Here is a 23071-nt window from a genome sequence, read left to right as displayed (position 1 = left end):
AGTCTCCGTACTGTCAACACAGAGCACGGAGCTCAATCCCATGAACCATGAGACCATGACCGGAGCCAAAATCAAGAGGCAGACGCTAACAGACTGAGCCACCCAGGCACCCTTCTCTCATTCTTTTTTTAAGGAGGCTTCATTGCCAGCACAGAGCCCAACATGGAACTTGAACTCAGACCCTGAGATCTTAACTGAATAAGCCACCCAGGCGCTTCCACTCTATATTCTCTTAGAACAGCGCCTGGTACATAAGAGATAAATAAATATTTGCCAGATGAATAAATAGAATGAGTAGCATACAGAAAATATCTAATGCAGTACTTAAATGTTACTTTGCCTAACCCCCACTACCAAACCACTTGTTCTTTTCAAATTCACCCATGGATATCAAATTGAAGCCCTCCGGACAAAATAAGCTTAATGGTAAAAACACAATCTTATTTTTTGCATTTAACATAACATCTTAGCCACATTTTTACTGTTGATACAGCATATTAAATTAGGCAAAACTCCTCTTAAACTTTTACATTATTAGTATATCCAGTTTAATAAACCACTTTGTGGTCAATTTTGGTACAGAACTTCAATACGTTAACTTCTCTTCATATTTGTGTGGTATTAAATATGATTTGCTTTTCTCCCAGGATATATAAAATGATGCTTGGGAGAGGACCAAAAACAGGATTATAACCCTTTATTATTTTACTCTTATTTTTATTCTTAGTATTGAGAATGAAAGTTATGTAAAGCACTTTGGAAAAAAAATACAAATTTCTAAAACTCTAAGTTTATACCTTCAAATTTTAGGACAATATTTTTTTTCACAACCACACTCAGTGTCATTAACAAAAAAATAAAGAAGACAATTCACACATAGCTGGTAAGAATGTAAACTGACACAAGGTTGTTCTAAGAAAAAAAGTAAATATTAAAAGCTTTGGAAAATAGCTTCTCAAACATTCAACAATTTATCTGTCAGGCCCTACGCAAGGTTTCAAATACACATCAGAGAGCAAAGCTGACTCAATCCTTACTCAAGATCTAGTGGTAGAATGAAAGACAAAATTGTTAAAATAATGACTATATGGTAAATGCTACAGGAAGAGGAGTCTACATATGAAAGTCGTACTGTCATTCACTCCTAACAATTCTATAAGGTTAAGTATCAATATTACACCTACTTCACAGGAGAGGATAATGAAGCTTAAAAAGTAAATTTCAAGTATTGGAGCTACCTCTAATACTTTAAAAATAATAATTGTACTTCTATAAACATTTTCTAAAGAAATATTAAAATGTGCAAACAGGGGTGCCTGGCTGGCTCAACTGGTTAAGTGTCCAAATCTTGATTTTAGCTCAGGTCATGACCTCACAGTTCCTGGGTTTGAGCTGCTCCTCAGGCTCTGCACTAACAGGGAACCTGTTTGGGATTCTCTCTCTCTCAAAATAAGTAAACATTTTAAAAACTGCAATAAAATGTACAAACAAAAATTCAGGTAAAAAAATGTTCACCACAGTGCTATTTATAAAAGTGAAAAATCAAAATAAAATTAAATGTTCAATAATAAGGAATTAAGTCAGTTACGCTCTGGCCATAAGGAATCATGTTGTTGTTGTTTTTTTAATTTTTTAATGTTTATTCATTTTTGAGAGAGAGAGAGAAGAGAGAGAGAGAGAGAGAGAGACAGAGAGCATGATGGGGGAGGGAGGGGCAGAGAGAGAGGGAGACACAGAATCTGAAGCCGACTCCAGGCTCTGAGCTGTCAGCACAGAGCCCGATGTGGGGCTTGAAACCACAAACCATGAGATCATGACCTGAGCCGAAGTTGGACACTTAACCGACTGAGCCACTCAGGCACCCCAGGAATCATGTTTTGGATAAATACTGAATGATGCTGAAAAATGCTTTTTCAGCTTTTGTTTTTAAAGACACGAGTTATAAATCAGTAAGTATAGCCCAATTTCTCTATTCCAAAAAAAGAACAGTGGTTGTCCCTAGACATTCTTCTTCTTTCATACTTTCCAGCATTTTCTACATTTTCCACATCACCCTGTATCACTTTGGTAATCAAAGTGATTACATACACATACTCTGCCCCGGTTAACAGTTCTCTGGTGTGCAAGATTACCAACTTTTGTTTTCTTCTTTTTCTCATCTTTATTTTCCACTTTCCTGTAAGTATTGCTATTTTAGTTTTTACCACAGGCCTTAGCACATGACCTCATATTCTATTTGCTTCACATCAAAATTTAAAATAATAGTATTACTTCCTGGGTATGCTGCAATAATGAACACCTATATTCAAGAATCCAAACTTATAAAACAAGTAAGTTATAAGGAAATCATTTTGGGCACTTGGATGGCTCAGTCGGTTGAGCATCTGACTTCGGCTCAGACAGGATCTCACTGTTTTTGAGTTCGAGCCCTGCAGGGGCTCGCTGCTGTCAGCCTGCCAGAGCAGAGCCCACTTCAGATCCTCTGTCCCCCATCTCTTTCTGTCTCTCCCTGCTCACACTCTCTCAAAACTAAACATTAAAAACTTTAAGGAAAGTCATTTCTATTACAAAAGGCTTCTCTTTAAAAACCGTTCAACTTCTCAAAGGTGCCTGGGTGGCTCAGTCGCCAAGCATCTGACTTCAGTGCAGGTCATGATCTCAGTTTGTGAGTTCCACTCCCACACAGGGTGAGCTTGAGCCCCGCTTTGGGTGAGCCTGAGCCCCGCTTTGGGTGAGCCTGCTTCTCTCTCTCCCCTCCCCTCCCCTCCCCTCTGTCCCTCCTGGGATTCCCTCTCTCTCTCTGCCCCTTGCTCACCTGCACCTTCTCTCTCTCAAAATAAAATTAAATAAAGTTCAATTTCTTAATATGTTAATTGGAATAATGTTAGAAATCAAGAGAATTTAACTGCTCTTTTTCTGAGCAAATTGATAAATCAGAAGTAAAGATAACTATTTCTGAAATAGTGTTAAAACTGAAAGTTTAATTTTGTAGAATCAAAAACACGTATCTTTGCCATATCTTGAAATTTCAGCATGTACTGTTTGCCAAGGCTGGCATATATGATTAAAAATAAAAGCCATTTAACTATACACTTTAGGATATAGACTATTGTGAAAAATGAATTTTCTAGCTACTCTTAGTTAACTCCAATTTTACAAGGGTGACAGTAAAAGCAATGCCTTTCCCTTCAATGAACAACAATCATTTTCCAAATTTCATTACTCTGTGATTCACTTTCCTTACTCTGCTACTGCAACTACTTAGTACTGCTTTCCTTATATGGTATTTAATGCTTCAAAGGGCTCAGTACCCAAGAGATCTTACAGATTTAAGGATTAAAAAAAAAAAAACAGTAAAAGTTATTCATATACATTACATAAAGAATATACAATAGTTTCAAACTATTGCACTGACATTCTCAATTCTCTAACTGTAAATTACAAATGAATTTCATTTGCAAGGAAAATAGGCACGATGATCATAAAAATGTTTGACTAACAATAATAAAGGACACAAATACAGTTACAAACAATGGGAATAACCCAAAGAACATTCACCATCTTTCATCTTTAATGAAGAGGAAATGAACATGAGGTAGACTCCCTGCCATATATACTTAGAGAAAGAAAGAATCAGGACTTCCACATGCAAAAATATCCAAGTATTAATTTGCCTACTATGATGAACACTCTCCATGCTCCCTCCTCCCCAAAATCCAATAAGCCAGATATTCAATCACATAAAAATAAAGGGAAAACCATATGAATGCAGTAGCACCACATGGTAAAATAAAATGAATGAATGAATCACACAACTTAAAACTACTAGTTGCATCACAACCATTAATAATCAGGAATCATCACCATAACACTTTAACATTACTTTACAATTAACCAAACGTTCTCTTTATCTCAATTATCATCAGGAACATGAGAAAGTATAAATGACTAAAAAACTAAGGCTCTTCAATATTAATTGATTTATCCAAGCACATGGCTAATAAATTCATGGAACCTAGACTGGAACCATTTTCTGAATCCAAGTATGGTAGTCTTTCCAATACCATGTATTATCTCTCTGTTAAAGGTGAGCACATACTCAAAGGTAAATAAATGACCTGACTTTCTCAACTTTCAAAAAATAAATTGTAACTTCTGTGTTAAGTATTCCCTCTGAATTTCCTCCAAGATTCTGGAATATTTACTCTGCAAAAAAGGAAAGAGATATAAACCAATACCTTTATAAATCTGTCAGATGTTCTACGTGATTCTAATACACTTGATTCATTTTAAAGATATAGAAACTGAGGCAAAGAGAAGAAACTTGCTATAGGTAACTTGACATAATTCAGGTTGTAAGTGGTAGACACAAGTCTGAGCCCTAAACTAACATTCTATTAGATCTACCCGTTTATCAAAGGAATTACCAAATGCCTACCTATTATATGCCATATACCACGCCAAGAGCTTCAGATAGAGCAATGTTAAGATGTATTTATGTTACTCAAAATACTACATAAAATACTTAACACATCTAAGCAAAATTCCTGGCAGGAAAAACATAGACTCTTAGGAACAAAAGTGCATCTTCCTTGTTTACATTTACAAATTTGATACAGAAAAGAGCATAATGCACCCTGAAAAAACTGTGGTTAATTCTCATTTGCCACAGGATCTCATCTTTACATAGCAACCCCCTACAAAAAACAAAAGCAAAAACAAAAAAACCCACAAGAGCCTTTATCCCTTACATCTAATCTACCTATCCACATTTTTTCAAATGAGAAAACTGAAGTTTAGGGAGGATAAGTTACAGAACTAATTAAAAGAGATAGAATGGTGATCATGTAAAATTCCAGCACAATTTAATAGGAGTTATAATCAGTTCCATCTTATTCAGCCAAAAATGAACTCAACAGACAATTAGGCAACTTGGGCAGCTACAAGTCACAATGGAAATCCATTAACTTCCCCTACGAAAAAATGACATATGATGCATACTATCAAAGTATTAATTTGCTCAAATGCATTCTTAAGGAATTAATTCTTTCTATTTGAAAACACACATTTGGGCTTTTGTCCCCCCTGCATTTCAGAATTAGTAAATAATGCCAACAATCTAAAGTAAGTGCATAACTGTCACATGTAATATTCTGAATTACACAAACACACATCTAAGCATTGTAAAATAAGCACTTGTAGTAACATAACACAGGTTTCTCCACTGTTCAAAAGTAAAGCATTTCTATGAAACCGTTTAGTAAAACGAAGCAATTACCATTGGCTTATATGGAAAAATTTCTTTTAATGTTTATTTCTTTTTGAGAGAGTGAGCGAGAGCACATGCATGCACTCAAAAGGGGGAGAGGCAGAGAGAGAAGGGGACAGAGGATGCAAAGTGAGCTCTGCATTGACAGCCTGATGTGGGGCCTGAACTCACAAACCGTGAGATCATGACGTGAGCAGAAGTCGGATGCTTAACCAACTCGAGCCACCCAGGTGCCCCAATATGGAAAATGTTTTGAACATTCCCACAGACTCCCAAAAAACTTTTCTCAGGCTTTGCTGAAACCTTAGGACACCTCTTGCTAACCAATGCAGAAAATAAATTTAAGATAAAGCACAGATGCCCACAGACACAGTTCAAAACTACAGCAGCTTGATGCTGAGATGCTAAGTGTAGTTCCCAAGAAGGAACTATACTTCTTGCGGTTCCTCTTGCTGCTCCAGTACACACTGAGAGACTCATTATAAAACAAACACTAAATGCGACTTTCATTTTCTACCTTTTTTCATAGAGCAAAAACCCTCATCTTTCTGTTAGGGAAAACAGGTACTAACATAAGTATCTCATAAAAGCAAAGAGGCATAACGTGAACTTTTGAAAAGCAGGCGATACTTGTATAGGTATCTGCTCCTATGAATAATTATATCACTAATTCAGAAGTTTTGGTTTATTCTAATTTATCTATGTTAAATCTCATGCCTGCAAATAATGTCAAATAACATTTAAACTTTGCCCTAAAACACATATAACAAATTTCATCCACTAAAACTTTTAACTTTTGGCTTATATGTATTGGCTTATATACATAAAAAGTTCTCTGGTAGAAACTTAAAAGAGTTTCATACAGTTTTGTTTCGTTTTTCTGGTGTGTTGTTGTTTTGTTTTTTTTTTTTAGTTTAGGTTAGAGAGGGTGTGTGCAAGCTGGGGAGAGGAGCAGAGGGAAAGACAGAGAGAATCTTAGGTAGGCTCCATGCCCAGTGTGGAGCCCCAGGCAGGGCTCAATCTCACAGCTGCGAGATCATGACCTGAGCCGAAGAAATGAAGAATCAGATGCCCAACAGACTGAGCCACCCAGGCACCCCATTCAGTCATATGGTTCCTAATAAAAAATCCTGCCAGTATGAATTCAAAATACTCAATTCTTCTACTGAAGAAAATATATTCCTTCAAAAATTTCACACCATCAAATCGTAATTTTAATTATAAATTGACTGTGAAACCTACAATGCCCCCCTGAAGCACAAATCTGATTATCAAGAGCATTGTTTTAAAAAAATGGTAAATTATTCCCCATCATGTAAAAAGTTCATTCCTTCATCCAACTTCTCCTGAGGTTACTGTGCCATTCTCCAAATCCTCATATTCTCCCAGGCTTTCTGTATTCGCAATGCTGTGTACCCTATCCCACCTAGAGAACCCCAAATCACCCTTCAGAACCCAAATCAAATTATCTCCTCTTTGATTAATTCCCTCAAATAATGTTACTCTATTCTAACTTGTATCCACAACATGCACCATAAAAAATGAACTTGAATTACTCAGTAGCACTTATAACAGTGCATGGCAGTGTACTGAACCGTACAAGAAAATCTGATTAAACATGAAAACCATTACTAATGAATTTCTAAGAAAAATATACTAGGTACAACCTTGCAAAACTGAAAACTCTTAAAGCATTTTTCTATGCTAATACAGTTTAAAATTTCTTCCCCTTTATAATTTTCCACTAATATAGACAGACTCCCAATTCCACCTAATCCAGAAAACATTACCATGGCCTCTTAATAAAAAATAACCCCTCTTTTCCTATAGCTTGCTATAAAATTTAATACAAATTATTGGGTCCACCACAACATTTTCATGGTTGAAAAACAAAGACCATCTTAATCATCTTTTTCCTTTTAGGGTTTATCCCTATTTATGCTGAAGGCACTAAGTAACTGTTTATGAAATTTCTGGTTATCAGGAAACAAGCAAAACTTGACCCCATCTTGGGCCCTCTGTTCTTTCTGCCTGGGAAACCAATCACTTAAATTTTTTAATGGCTTTCCCTTATTTTTAGTTACTGTTCAAATGTTACCTCCAGACAAAAAGACCTTCCTTCATCACCCTACTTAAATTGGTCCCCTTCTTTCATCCCTAATCAATTGCTATACCCTTATCTAACCTCTTTATTCTCTTTATCACAATTACTACTATCTGAAATTATTTACCTTTTTATTTTCTGTCTCCCCCTCTAAGATGTTAGCTCCATTAAGGCAGAAACTTGTCTTGTTCACTACCATACATACCCAGAGCTACAGCAATGTCTAGAAGAGAATAAACACTCAAATTATTAAAGAATTTATCTACAAAATATCTATGATGCTAACATTCAATCACTAGAACCTGAAATTTAAACTTAAATAATTTTTATCCAAATGTTACTCAAAAACAAGTAAATTCTATGAATTCCGTATCTGCAAAGAGATAAAAATTCTTGACTTTCTAAGAATGCTGAATTTTGGGGCGCCTGGGTGGCGCAGTCAGTTAAGCGTCCGACTTCAGCCAGGTCACGATCTCGCGGTCTGCGAGTTCGAGCCCCGCGTCAGGCTCTGGGCTGATGGCTCCGAGCCTGGAGCCTGTTTCTGATTCTGTGTCTCCCTCTCTCTCTGCCCCTCCCCCGTTCATGCTCTGCCTCTCTCTCTGTCCCAAAAATAAATAAACGTTGAAAAAAAAAATTAAAAAAAAAAAGAATGCTGAATTTTAGGTTGGAAGTGACTTTAGAGATCAAGTCCAGTGGTTTTCAAACTATGCTCTGAAATACTTAAAGAGTAGGCAAAGGTCAGATTCCCTGAAGCACTGGACTACAATTGTTTTATAGACATATATACACACACACACACACACACACACACACATATATTTATATATGTGTGTGTGTCTATTTAGGATACGTGATATATACACACAAAGAATACAAAAGTACATTTGAAGGGGCTCCTGGGTGGCTCAGTTGGTTAAGCATCTGACTCTGGCTCAGGTCATGATCTCATGGTTCATGGGCTCATGGTTCATGGGCTCGAGCTCAATGTCAGGCTCTGTGCTAACAGCTTGGAGCCAGGAGCCTGCTTCAGATTCTGTTGTCTCCCTCTCTCTACCCCTCTCCTGCTTGCCCCTCCTAACCCCCCTCCCCGCCCCTGCCCCCGGCACAAATAAATAAAATTAAAAAAAAATGGGGCCCTTGGGTGGCTCAGCCCATTAAGCGTCTGACTCTTGATTTCAGCTCAGGTCATGATCTCACAGTTCTTGAGTCCGAGTCCCTCTTGGAGTTCTGACAGTGTGGAGCCTGCTTGGGATTCTCTCTTTCCCTCTCTCTCTGCCCCTCACCGGCTCGTATTCTCTCTCCCAAAATAAACAAACTTAAAAAGAAAAAGTACATCTTACATCGAATTTAAACACTTTGGAGGCTGTTTCTGCTGCCAGATTTAATGGTTTTGCTATAGACATCAAAGCTTGGGTTGAAAGGTCTACGAATATATCCACATTTCTCGTAAGTGGACACAAATTAGAAAAAAGGTTATAGGTCTAATTTTTTTCTACTCTTAAGGACAGACATGCTCACTCAAATAAAATTATAAAAACTCCCCCTGGGGTGCCTGGGTGGCTCAGTAGGTTGAGAGTCTGACTCTTGACTTCAGCTCACGTCATAACCTCCTGGTTTGTGGGTTTGAGCCCTGCATCCAGCTCCGCGCCTACAGCACAGAGCCTGGCTGGGATTCTCTCTCTGTCTCTCCCTCTCCTGCCCCTCCCTTGCTTGTGTTCTCTCTCTCAAAGTAAACAGACATTAAAAAAAAAAAACACTACACCCCAAAGCACTATTTTTTGCCCTAGTAAATCAAGGCAAAGCTCAAGACATATCTGCTCAGCACATTATGTCCTTGCAAAATAAATGTGCAATAAATAAATTTATAAAATGTGGCATCAGTGTGATACAAAATTACCTACTCTTATTACACAGTATTATTTAAAGCTTTGGCATTTCTTGATAAATATGATTATAATGCTTAAAAATGTGAGCTGTTTTATTTTGCCAAAGTCAAGCTTAAAACAAAAAATTTCCTACTTCTCTTTCAAATTCCTGTATTACCCTAAATCTGCAAGATGACCAATTAAAAACAAAACTAAACCTTCCACTTATACATACTTAATTTGATAAATTAAGCTAGAGTAACATTGAGAAATATATTAGATGCTGTGTCCAGTCTAAGAATAAAATGGTCTTTATAATTCCCAATTACTAATTTTAATACTAATCAAAACAGCTTGATTGTTCTATCTTTATATTAATATTAAAATATAACCTTATTTAAGGGGCACCTGGGTGGCTCAGTCAGTTGGCCTTCTAGACCCTATTTTGGCTCAGGTAATGCTCTCCAGGTCATGGGATCAGTTGTGGGATTGAGGAGCCCTGCTTCAGGCTTCAGGCTCCAATCTGGGTGTGGAGCCTGCTTAAGATTCTCTCTCCCCAGGGGGCGCGCCTGGGTGGCTCAGACTCAGTCGGTTGGGCTTGGGCAGTCAACTTCGGCTCAGATTATGATCTCATGATTCATGGGTTCAACCCCTGCATCAGGCTCTGTGCTGACCGCTCGGGGCCTGGAGCCTGCTTCAGATTCTGTGTCTCCCTCTCTCTCTCTGCCCTGCCCCCCACTATTTGCACTTTGTGTCTCTCTCAAAAATGAATAAACATTAAAAAAATATGAAAAAAAAAATTCTCTCTCCCTCATCCTCTGTACATCACCCACTCACTCTCTCAAAAAAAAAAAAAAAAAAAAAGGTTAACCAATATATATATATCTTATTTTAAGTAAACATCAAAATGACAACCATGTAAAATTGAGATAATGGGGTCGCCTGGCTGGTTCAGTTGGAAGCGCACACAACTCTTGATCTTGGGGTTGTGAATCTGAGCCCCACAATGGGTATAGAGATTATAAACACATACATACGTATATATACATATATACATATATATATAATATATATACGTACGTATATATACAACTGTATACGTATACGTATATATACAACTGTATATGTATATATACATATGTATATATACATATGTATATATGCATATACAAACTTGAGATAATGTATATGAAAGTGCTTTGCAAGCTGTAAACCACTTTTTAAAATATTAAGCAATAAAATTAAGTCAAAAGGAATCAGGTCCTTTGAATGGTATTAATTATTGAATACTGTTATGATACCAATCTCACAAAAACTTTTACAAAGAGAAAATTAAATACAAAATTTGAAGGATAAACATAATTTACAATGTAAAAAGTAACACAAAAACACATTCCTGCCAAATATGACACAAAACCAAATGTTCCTCTCCCAAACACATTGTATTACATAATCAATCATTACATTCTGTCAGGATGTGGATACAAAATGGAGTTATGTTTCAACATCCAAATACATAAATGGAAAAATGGCATATTGATATGTTTGGAAAAAAGCAAGTCTACTCATTGTTACCTAAACTGCCAGGACATATAATTTTAATTTTCTCTTGCTTATTTTATCATTCCTTGGCAGAGTAAAAAATTACTAAGTGTGACTCTCATCTACTTTCAATATAAGGAAAGACATTTCAATTCAGTAAAAGCAGAGAAAGGACTGCTGTCCTAAGTACTGGATCAAATTATCTTTTAAAAAATATATACCCTCTCTCTGTATCTTCAGTTTTCAATCATTAAAAACTCTGTGGCAAATATACAGCAAATGAAACATAAAAAAAGATTTCTAAAATTTTAAGTCAAATGTTAGCACCTCCACTAAATGTAATTCAAGAGCACAATTTACTCTGCTTTGATTTTTACATCTCAAAAAATGGACACAAAACAAGTGTATAATCTCTTATTCAAACCCTCTAAGGCTGTTTCTCAGAATTGGAATTTTTCAGGTTTTAAAAAGATAAAACAGTACATGTATCATTTATGACCAAATACCTCCCAGAGTGGCATAGACAGCATAAATAATCAAATACATTAACATTTCTGCTGCAAAATGTTGGAAAACAAGATAGACCAATAAAGACCACGGTTAGTTCCCAATTTCAACTGGAATTAGTCACCATGAAAAATTAGTTTCAGAACTAAAGGTTTTAGACTACATTAAGTCATCTTAACTAATTTTCATAAGGAGAATGGTATTTGAACTGAAGAACTCCTAAGCTTTGGGACAAGCATTAGGAGTAAAAAAAGGTTGGGGGAAGGGTGTGGGGGGGGGGGTGGAGCAGGGTGACAGAATCTAACTGCAAAAAGCCCAAATCCAATAGGAGTTCCTGGTTAAGCAATGGTTAAGTATATATTACTGTGTAAATAAAAATACAGATCCTCTTCAACTAATGATGGTGTTACATCCTGATAAACCCATCCTAAGCTGAAAATATCGTTACGCTGAAAATGTATTTAATATATATAACCTACTGAATGCTGTAGCTTAGTCTAGCCTAAGTTAAATGTGCTCAGAACACGATATTAGCCTACACTTGGACAAAATACCACAAAGCCTCTTTTAAATGTACTGAAAATCTCATGCAATCTATTGAATATTGTACTGAAAGTGAAAAAAAATGGTTATATGGAGACAGAATGGTTTCAGGTGTACTGTTTATTCACCCTTATGATAGCATGGCTAACTGGGAGCTGTGAGTGGCTGCCTCTGCCCAGTATCACGACAGAGTATTGTACAGAAAATTGCTGGCCTAGAGAAAAAAATATCAAAATTTGAAGTACAGTTTCTGTTGAATGAGTATCACTTTTGTATCATCATAACATCAAAAAATTGTAAAATTAACCATCATAGGTCTGGGACTGTCTACTCAAAATATCTTTCAACCAGTGACCTTAGCCATACAAAATACAGCAAAAAATACGGAAACACGTCACCAGAGGCACTTTATTACTATCCTTCCCTTTCCTACACTTACTCTACATACATTTCTCTAAGAAGCTAGTTATCTAGCCTCCCATAGGTAATTAGGATGCAAAACTATAGGAAAAAAAATTCAAGGAAGCAAAATAATACAGGATGTTCTTCTTCCCATCCCCTTTTCCAATACAGTATTTCTGGTCTATGGACCGGGAAACAGTACCTTGAAAGCATGGAGTCAAATGACAATCTGGCACCAGTTCAGTTTGATGATAACCTTTACTGACAACCTACTAAGTACTATGCACTACAGAAGGTACTAGAAATGCAAACATAAAGACATAACCCTACCTCTTAGGTAGGAAGGTGCTTAAGGTCCACTGGAGGTTATGGTAGATGGTAGGGATGGATAGTAGGTTACAATGCAGCATGACACTTTTAATTATATAAGCTTAAAGACTAAAAGCAGCACAACAAAAGGATTTGGGGGCTCAGGAAAAGTTTCATTTAAAAAATGACACTACAGTAGAGTTTTGACGAATAAGAAGTTTGTCAAACAGAGACGTGGTAGTAAAAGTACCCCTACCCACTCACATAAACATATATGAAAGCAAAAAAACAAAAACAAAAGCTTTCAGGGTAAGTAGCAAAAACAGTTGTCCAAAATATCTACCTACATCTAAATAGATCCCAAGTGTAAGCATATACATCAAATATGTCCAGAACAGGGAAATTTTTTCCTACATAACTTATTTTATATTTCCATATTATAATAAGCTATATTATCAAAAAAAACCCACTTAAGCCATTTTATTACTTCATAATTGAGTGTACCTCCAAGTGATATGCCAAGAGATGTGCATCTACATCTCAGAGAACAAGCTGTTAGAAAAACATAATAGGAACTATTTTTCCAGGTTATCCCTAACAGTATAGACAAAGTAAATAAATGAACAAGCCATATGAGCATGACCTGTCATAGACAGGAATTTTAAGAGTTCAAAAAAGGATGCCAAACAGAAAAACTAAAGCAAGAAGAAAAAATATATACAGTATTTAGAATGTGGAAAGGTTAAAATCAGGTAAAAATTGAAATTTCTCTTTGTAAAATCAAGGTAAAAATCAAGGTAAAAATTGTAATTTTAAAAAGTGAAAACCCTAATGTCCATTTTATTTCTTTTCAAAGGCAGACTCTCTATAACAGACATCAATGTTAAAGCTTATTCAAAATATCTAGTGAAAGTCACAATGAAATTCCTGTTTAAGCATCACAGGTAGAAATTAACCTTAGTAAGGAGGAACCATCACCTGTATCATCAACCAAAATGATTCCTATCATAGCACTAGATCCCTTCCTTGATATCAATATTGTATGTAATTGTATTCAAAAATTATAGTGCAGCTCACATTAACTCTGTAAAACTGCCCTACCTAGTACCTTGGTTTCTTTTGCTTCTTTGTGTTACAAAATCTACCAGAGGTCTAGGCAACAAACAAAATCTTATTTAGTAGTATCTTTTCCTAAGACTGTATCACTATTTGCATAAGCTGTCCTCAATGCCTATTCAAGCAAGCACAGGGAAAGTTTTGTTTTTAAATATGTAATAATAGAACAAACCTTGTACCGGTAAAAATTTCAGGTTAATTTAAAAATACTATTTATCACTGCTCTTAAGGAGTAAAAAACAAATGAACTTATTTTTACTAGTCTATTGAGGTCTATTCATATTTCATATATAGAAGTAAAGTATGCCTCTACTTTTCTACAGTATAAGAAAATTCTATGAAGTAAATTTGTCACTATACAGAGCAAAACTGTAATTTCCCATAGGTTGTGAAAAATTCTCTAAGAGTCTTTCAAGATACAAGTACCTTTAATACCATTATCTATTGAAGAAATAAAAACCAAAACTAGGTTAGAAGCACTTGTAATGAAATCTACTCATAAATCTGAAGTACTTATTTACTTTTGAACAAAGAAAAATTTCAGGTTAAAACTAAGTGTAAAGCATCTCCAGAAAATGAAAAAGTAAATTAAACACCCAAAATTATTAAGTAAAAACATAGGTAATTAGCTCTCTTGGGGAAGAGTATCATTCTGAGTTTTATTTTATCTTCAAGATCAAGTACTTCTCAAACGAAGGAGATATAAATACACTCTTGCATTCTGTCCTGTTTTTTTCCACCACACAAATTTACTTTAAAACGGAAGTATTACAGAAACTGAAAATTTTTTAAAGGCTGTATTTGAAGGCTGTTGCTTGCTTAGCCATACAGGCAATTCTCATTCCCCAAGAGCATCAGATTAGGTTACAGATATCTCTATGCAGTATACTTAGAATAAAAGGGTTCTGCTTACAATAATTTATTTTTATTGATACAACATTAATCAGGATGTAGAAAGTGTGAGTTTCTCGATTCCTGTCTAAATTACAAAGTATGCACAGAAGTAACTGCAATTCAAGCCCCTAGGGAAAAAATGAAAAAAATACCTTTTTAAAATTAAATGAGAATTTTACAAAGTGAACAGTTTTGTCTTTTTTACGTATGTATTGTTATTTTTCCTTTTAAATTAATATAAGAATTACAAACTAAAGAGGAGTTCAACATACAAAGCTTATTAACGATCTTGGTCCACTAAGTAGTGTTTCAACTAAAATATCTGAATGTAGACATCTTTAGATGTTTTAGCCATTTCAGTCCTCTGTGATTCTGAATCAACCCTTTAACTCTGAGATAAAGTTATCTTGCAAAATTGCAAAAGATGTGTTCACTGACGTTTGAGAAATAACTTGTCAAATATACTAATTATTTCTAAACAATTCAACTTATACCCATGTAAACAGATACTTTGAAATTTCTATTCAACGCCCCCATACTTTATATTTCCACTTATGTTATTCCTAAAGGCAAATCAAAAGTAACACTTAAACGATTCTAGAGGTTTAGAAATGCCCAATGCCAAGACTAACAGGAAGAAATGTGTTCAATTGTTAACTCTAAATTCAAGTATGGCCTCCCTCGTGAACAGATTTTAACTCAGTACTTTCTATTATTTCGCCAAGAATGTAAGGGTTGATATGAATGTACTTAATTATTATAAACGGTCCAGAAGATTAAGAAAGGTGTTAAGATTCTCTGACCAAGAGTTCTATGAAAATGAAACAGAATGAATTGCATTCGGTCTTATGGATGTTGAAAAGTGAAGGCCTCCTCTTAGGATTCAAGGGAAGTTGATGTTTAGGTTCCTTCCGAGAGGGTGGTACCCGTATGTAAGACTTTTGTGGTGGTAATGCCATATCCACAGGCTATGGTATAAATGCAAATTCTAAAACCTTGGAAGTGTTTTTATAAACGAAAACTAGAATTCGCATTCGCTGAAGACAGGAGTTTGAGGCTTTCTCTTCTAGATGGACAGCAGAGCCTCAACGAAAAACTAGGTGGGCCTCTTCCAACCCCACTCATTTCTTCCGTGAAACTTTTAAGTTAGACCCAAGACAGCACAAGGTGGAGAGGCCCCGGCGGAAGTAGAAACCTAGAACTGGCAACTTCACAAACAGAAGCGTCTCAGGTTCCTCCGCCGCCCCAGGACTATCCCGTCTCACTCTCTATCACACCACTGAAGGTTCACCCTCCCGGTGCGGTGGCAGAGGAAGCATCACAGTTGCACTCCTCCTTCCACCAACCATACCCTTTGGTATCCCAAGGCCTGGGGGCTCCTGAGGCCCGTTAGCCAGTCCAATGTCCCGCCCCCGGCCCCCATCTATTACACACACACACACACACACACACACACACACACACACACACACAAGTTGCAGGTGATGTGGGTGTACTCAGAAAATGTGAACAGCCAGAGACCGCGGCAGCTGCTGGGAACGCGGCAGCCCCATCTAAAGCGGACCCGGGCTCCTTGGCCACCACCGCAGCCGCCTTCTCTTCTTCCCCAGGAAGCAGCGCGGCGGCGGTGGCTCCTCCGCGCTGGCGGGAGCTCGGCGGAGCGGAGTCTAAGGGAAGCCTCAGCGCCCGCCGAAGGGACCGGGCCTAGCTAGGATCCAGGGCTGCCGCTGCAGCCACCCAAGTACAGCGACGCTTTACGTCCCGTCCACCACCCTCCCCATACACACCCCCTCCCTCCTCCACCGCCGCCACCCCCCCTCCCCGCCCGCTCCGCTCTCCCTCTCTCGATTGGAGCCGAGACAAAAGCAACGGGAAGCGGCGGGCCAGGACGCTGCCCGCGGACCCCGGACGCGGCCGGACCGGCCCCGAGGCATTCCCCGGCCTTGAGGGGGCCCCGAATCCGCCGCCCCCGCCGCGCACCCCGCTGCCAGACTTCCGAAAATTTGCCAAAAACTCACCGCATGAATTTTCTTGTCCCGCGGATCCAAGATGGCGACGTATCCACCGCGGAGGCTGCTGGGAGCAAGACCTTTACCCTCTGACCCCCGCCGTGACCCCCGTCGTTCCGGCTTCACTCAAAGCGGCGGCGGAAGGTGGGAGCGGCGATTGCCGACCGGACAGGGTTGGGGGTGGGTAGGCGGCTTCCCGCGCGTTCGAGAAAGGGTGGGGAGAGGCGCTTCACTCCCTCACCTTCTTCCCCGAGGCTTTCAGCATGTCTTCCACCGACTCACGGGGAGGCTCGTCGCTTCTTCGCGGCCGTTATAGCGAGCAGGGCCTCTGCGCCCGCTGCAGGTCCCCTGAGACCGGGTCGCGCTGCACTGGGCACAGGCCCTGGGTCCGAGGCGGGCCCCGGGGTCCAGGGGCGGGGAATGGTGAGGTGGCGTCAGCCCGCCCTGCCTGGGGACGCGGAGCGTGTTTGTGTTTGTGTTCGTGTCGGACACCACGCCCCTCCCACGTCCGTCCGCCTGGAACGGCCCCCACACCCACCCCACCCCCGACTCCCACCACCTGAAGCAAAACTGATCGTTGTCTTGTTTTCCTCCCTCAGCCCCCGCAAACTGCGGTGTTCGTGCACGCACTTCCAGGGACCAGCAGCACGTCACCATCACCTCCTGAGAAGTGAGTTCCCCGCCGCCGAAACCGTTGGTATTTTCTACTCATCACTCTTCCTTTTTCTGTCTTTTTTTTTTTTTTAACTTGATGGGAGGGAGCATATTGGGGAGCAAGTTTTTAAAGCTCTATTGAATGAGCTTGCGCTAGCCGAGTTAGATTTATAGCACTTTCTTTCGCTCCTGCTCCCCCCAGTCCCCATGTAAGCATGAGTGACCGGCTGGGCTGTGAGCAATACCGTTTGAAATTACGGTGGCTTTGATGGGAACTTCAGGAGAGTGAGGTCTTTGTTTTTCAGAAAAGTAACTGTCACTCAGAGGTAAATTGGTGTTCTTCGAAATAACCTCTATTCCTTTGTGTGTCGATAAATGCTTTCTTTCCCTTTTGTTACTGTTCGACATTTTTGGACTTGAAAAAGAGCTTCTGCATGTGTATTTTGGAATCGTGTAGTTTCATAAAGTGAATTGTTATTCTTTTGTGTTTGAGTGATAGACTTTATTAATGTAAAGTACGAGTCATTGGCAGTAAATAAAATTTCTACTTCCCTTGTTTGTTTCTTCTATAAAAATCACCTTTTCTTTACAAAAAAAAAAAAAAAAAAAAAAAAACCACCTGTAATCCAACTTAAAACTTATCAGTGAAGGGCAGAGGGTGTCTATCTTAAATAGCAAGAAAGATAAGGATGTTATAAATAAAAGGTGACTTTGTTATGTTTGCAGAATGCAAGGTGTTTTGACATACTGGTAAACGTCCTGTGGTTTAAGTTAAACTCCGAGCGGTGCTGACGTTCCCTGTAGAAAATGTGTTGCCTGATTATTCATTTCGTTAAACATTCTACTTCCTTGTTGTTGTTTACTTCAGGTAAATTCAAGGAGGAGCAACCCCTCTTTCAGTCCTTTCCTCCCCAGCCCCCAGCAGTTCCTTCCTGCCTCTTCAGCATTCTCGTCCGTGTAAGATGGTGTGTTCTAGGCCTGGATATGCCTCTGAGTGCATGTAATCCAACTTCGTCCCGTCCTCACCCTTCTCGTTGCTTCCTCTCTGTTTGTGTCACGTACCAAGCTCTTTCCAGTCTGTAGCAGAGACTGTTAGTTGTCCCCTAAAATTTCTCCCTGTTTTTCATACTAACAGACATGGACACATGGCTGTCCGGAATGAAGGCTGTTTTCCGGCCCCTCTGTAGCCATGTGGTAGTTCTGGCCAATGGCGTATGAGCGAAAAGGTCATGTGGCGTCCCTTCACAGCCATCCTTAAAATACAGTTGGTGTACACATCCGGTCCTCTGTCTCTTTTCCTCTTAATATCCTGCACCCTGGAAAATGGATGTGACGGCCTGGAAGTCTAGCCGCCAATGTGTGCTGCAGGCGAAATCTTAAACTGGTGGGAGCTTGGGTTCTTGAGACCTTTGTGGAGCACCGCACCAGCCCTGCACTCTTTACGTTCAGTTTTGTTTTGGTTTGGTTTTTTGTTTTGGGGGGGGGGGGGTTAAGAGCGAGAGAGAGCACCTTTTTTTTTTTTTCTTAGTTTGAGCAAGTGAGCACCAGTGGAAGAGAGGGGCAGAGGAAGAGAGAATCCCACGCAGGCTCCAAAGACGCAGGGCTCGGTCCCACAACCCTGGGATCATGACCTGAATGGAAATCAAAGATTCAGATACTCAACCGACTGAGCCAGCCAGGCGCCCCTACATTTAGATTTGGATAGGAGAAAATAAATTTCTATTTTATATAAAACTCTATTTAGGGTCTCTTCTCAACTGTATTTAATTTTAACTGATACTCCATCTCAGGACCTTTGTACTTTTGCACTATTATTTTTTTCTGTCTGGGATGTACTTTCTCAGTGTTTATGTGGCTAACTCATTCTCATCCTTCAGGTCTTAACTCAGAAATCAAGGCACACGGGTGGCTCAGTATGTTAAGCATCCAACTCTTGATTTTGGGCTCAGGTCATGATGTCATGGTTCCTGAGTTCGAGCCCTGTATCAGGCTCTGCACTGTCAGTGCTTAGGACTCTTTCTGCGCCTCCCCTGTACGCTCTCATTCTCTCTCCCTCTCAAATAAGAACTTTAAAAAAACGAAGAATCTCTGACAGGCCTTCCTTCACCACCGTGTTTAAAGTATCTCCTTTTCCCATTTATTTTTAAATAGCATTTATAATTTATCATTATCTTTATTGTTTGTTATCTGTTTCCCTTTACCCCACTAAAAATTTAAGTTCCATGGGGGCAGGGGCTACATCTATTTTGATCACTGCTTTATCCCCCACACATAGTATACATTAGGTAAGTACTGTTGAATGAATGAAACACTGAATAAATAAACCATTGAATGAATGAAATAGATTCTTATCCAAAATTAGGTAAGCTTTTTTTTTTTTTTTTTAATGTCTTGAAAGGTTTCCTTCACATAATATGTAAACTCCTGGGCACCTGGGTGGCTCGGTCGGTTGAGCATCCCACTTCAGCTCAGGTCAGGAACTCAACGGTTCATGAATTGGAGCCCTGTGTTGGGCTCTGTGCTGGCAACTCCGAGCCTGGAGCCTGCTTCTTATTCTGTGTCTCCCTCTCCCTCTGCCCCTCCCCAGCTCTGCCTTCACTCTCTCAAAAGTGAATAAACGTTAAAAAAAAAAAAATTTTTTTTTAGTAAGTAAATAAAATCCAAGCTGGGAAGCAGCTAGGAAAAATTGTGCTAAACTAATGGAATGTACTAGCTTTCATCCCTGGATAATGAAGATGTATACCTTTTTGGGGGAAATTGACAAGGCTATTATAGGAAAAACAACTTAATTGGTAAGGCTGACTGGCAAATCAGAAAGAATACTCAATATCGTATATGGGGCAGAAATTTCCATTATGTAGTGGTCTGATTTATTATGTAACTTATTGGATCTCAGATTCTTCATCTAAAATGTAGGTAAGAATCTTAAGCTTTGAATGGTAATATAAAAGTTTAATAGTCCATCTTGGGAGTGAGTGACAGAACACATGTTACACATTAATTTGGTTTTCAGGTGTTATTTTAACAAGTGATTATGTCTTGTTAGTACTGGCAAGGGTTCAGAGAAATAGGGCTTCTTAAACTTCCGAGTATATAAATGGCACACACTTCTAGAGTGCAGTTTGACAGTATGTATCAGAAGCCTTGAGCATGTGCATTTGACCCTGAAGTTCCTTTTCTAGAAATGTATCATAAGGAAATAAGAATATGTGTAACAATTTGATTGCAAGAGTATTCATTCCTGCATTGTTTGTTAAGATATTCCTTAAATGGGGGCGCCTGGCTGGCTCAACAGTTGAGCGTCTGACTGCGGCTCAGGTCATGATCTCACGATTCACAATTCGAGCCCCAAGTGGGGCTCTGTGCTGACAGTTCGGAGCCTGGAGCCTGCCTCGGGTTCTGCGTCTCCCTCTGTCTCTGCCACTCCCCGGCTCACACTGTCTCTCTCTCAAAAATAAACATTAAAAACTTTTTTTAAAAGATATTCCTTAAATAAATTAAGCTACATGCATAGAACAGTATTCAGCCATTAAAAATGATGTGGAAAAATGTTATTGACCTGATATATTAAGTGTAAAGAGGAAGTTTTAAAATGTACAGTTGATCCTTGAACAATGCAGGGGTTGGGATGCCCAACTTCCTTCCTCACATAGTCAAAAACTGCTAATAGTGTACCATTGACCAGAAGCCTTACCAATAATATAAACAGTCAACATATTTTGAATGTTATATGCATTGTATGCTGTATTTTTACAACAAAGGAAGCTAGAGAAAAAAAAAATATTAAGAAAATTACAAGGAAAATACATTTACAGTATTGTACTATATTTATCGAAAAAAAAAAAAATCTGTGTGTAAGTGGACCCATGCAGTCCAAACCTGTGTTGTCAACTGTAATTCCAATTTTGTAGAGATCTGTAGTCTCACAGAGATCTAACAGGGTATGTGCAAAGGGTTAATTCAACCTTGCAAAAGTATTTTTATTTACAGCTATTTTTATATCATTATTTCTATTTCATTTTTTAATTTTCATAGAATAAAAATTTTGTATAATAGTAATAAAAAACGCTATTTCTCTCTTTATAAAACCGAGTGAATGATTTGGAACAATAGTATCACATACTCAGTTGCCAAGCCTGATATCTTTTATCCTTCTTCCCTATGCCTCACAAATAGTTATCAATTATTGTGTATTTTATCTTCCAATGAAGACATAGTAATAGCAGCAACAGATGTAGCAAACACTTAAGATTCACTACATGCCAGGCATTGTTGTAAGCATTTTACGTATATTAACTCCTGAAATCCTTACATCTACCATATTTTGTGCTAGGATCTGCTAAAATCTGTAGTTCGGACTAAATTCTCTGTTAGGGCAGAAAAAAAGAGGACTGTTGTGTCAGGGATAATTTCACCAAGTAGCTGTTTAATTTCCATGTTGAATGACTGGATAGCTGGGGATGAAAGGAAGGGACATTTTCACAGTGAGGGGAATAACATGCGCAAAGGCAGATTGTACATGCTGGGGCTGCCACAGGCAAAGCACCACAGATTGGGCGACTTAAACAACAAATGCATTTTTGCTCACAGCTGTGGAGGCTAGAAGTCTGAGACGGTTGGTTTCTTCCCAGAGCCTTGTTCTTGGCTTCTAGATGGCCCTTTTCATGTTTATGTGGTTTTCTCCCTGTAAGTGAATTTGTTTCCAAATTTCCCCTTTTTATAAGAACACCAGTCATATTGGATTAGGACATACCCATATGACCTCATTTAACATTAATTACCTTTTTAAAGTTCCTATATCCAAATGTAATAACATTTTGAGGTAAGGGGATTAGCACCTCATAAATTTTGGGGGGACACAACACAATCTGGGTCAGCTTAGAAGCAGAAATGAGCATGGGCCAGCAACTAGAACCAGACTCAGATAAGCAGAAGGGGGCTAGTGGAAATTATGTAGAATAAGGAGGCAGGAGTTTGGAGTGTTTTAAAATGCAGAGCAAAAGAGACAATAGATGGTTTTTAAGAAGTCACTGCTAATCAACCCATTTCCAAAGTTTAGTCAGCACCAAAAAGGAAAACAAAATAAGTAGAACCGTTTATAGTATATCTTTCATCATGTCCACTTTTATCACCTAACATCACTGCCCTCATCTTGCAAAGATAATTACTTTAAATTGTGGATCAAAAAAATTATGAATCCTCTCAAAATTAATGTTTTTACCTATTCAGATCACTTTCATACAAGTTTTTTTCCCACATCAGGCAAAAGAATCAACAAAATACTTTTTTACTTTGCTTTCTCGACTACGTTAACTGTTGAATGTTTTAATGCATGGTTAAGATATTTTCTTAATGCCAATTCTATCCCACATATGAATTATAAAGTATCTTCCACTTAAATAAGTAAAAATCCCTCCCCCAACAGTTTCCAGAATCAATGAATATAGAAGTAAATCAATCTAAAACACAAGAAATGGGATGCTTGGGTGGCTTAGTCGGTTAGGTGTCTGATCTCAGCTCTGGTCATGAACTCACAGTTTGTGAGTTCGAGCCCCGTGTCAGGCTCTGTACTTGACAGCTCAGAGCCTGGAGCCTGCTTCAGATTCTGTGTCTCCATCTCTTTCTGTTCCTCCCTGGCTCGCGCTCTGTCTCTCTCTCAAAAATAAAGATTAAAAAAAAAATTTTAGGGGTGCCTGGGTGACTCAGTTGGTTAAGCGTCTGACTGGTTCGGTTTGTGGTCTCGCAGTTCCTGAGCTTGAGCCCTAAATTGGGCTCTATACTGACAGCTCAGAGCCTGGAGCCTGTTTCAGATTCTGTTTCTCCCTTGCACCCCCCAACTCTGTCTCTCTCAAAAATA

The 23071-nt window shown here is 38.6% G+C and overlaps 1 protein-coding gene across 4 annotated transcripts in view; it reads right to left on the bottom strand.

Annotated features, from left to right (window-relative positions):
• Nucleotides 1–16668, bottom strand: part of CNOT2 (CCR4-NOT transcription complex subunit 2) — a 135257-nt gene extending 118589 nt beyond the window's left edge. For 2 of the 4 annotated variants that reach the window (XM_043565019.1, XM_043565021.1), the window contains exon 1: nucleotides 16570–16668. Coding sequence is in view for 2 of the 4 variants with exons in the window: in XM_043565018.1 (XP_043420953.1) it covers nucleotides 16570–16574 (5 nt within the window). In the remaining 2 variants the exon portion in view is untranslated. The remainder of the gene's footprint in view (nucleotides 1–16569) is intronic. The other 2 variants (XM_043565018.1, XM_043565020.1) reach the window with 1 other exon arrangement.
• Between the last annotated feature and the right edge of the window lie 6403 nt (nucleotides 16669–23071).

The sequence above is a fragment of the Prionailurus bengalensis genome, chromosome B4, assembly GCF_016509475.1.
Source record: "Prionailurus bengalensis isolate Pbe53 chromosome B4, Fcat_Pben_1.1_paternal_pri, whole genome shotgun sequence".
Classification (NCBI taxonomy): Eukaryota; Metazoa; Chordata; class Mammalia; order Carnivora; family Felidae; genus Prionailurus; species Prionailurus bengalensis.
The sequence above is the reverse complement of the archived record's forward strand: the minus strand, read 5'-3'. Positions and strand labels throughout refer to the sequence as shown.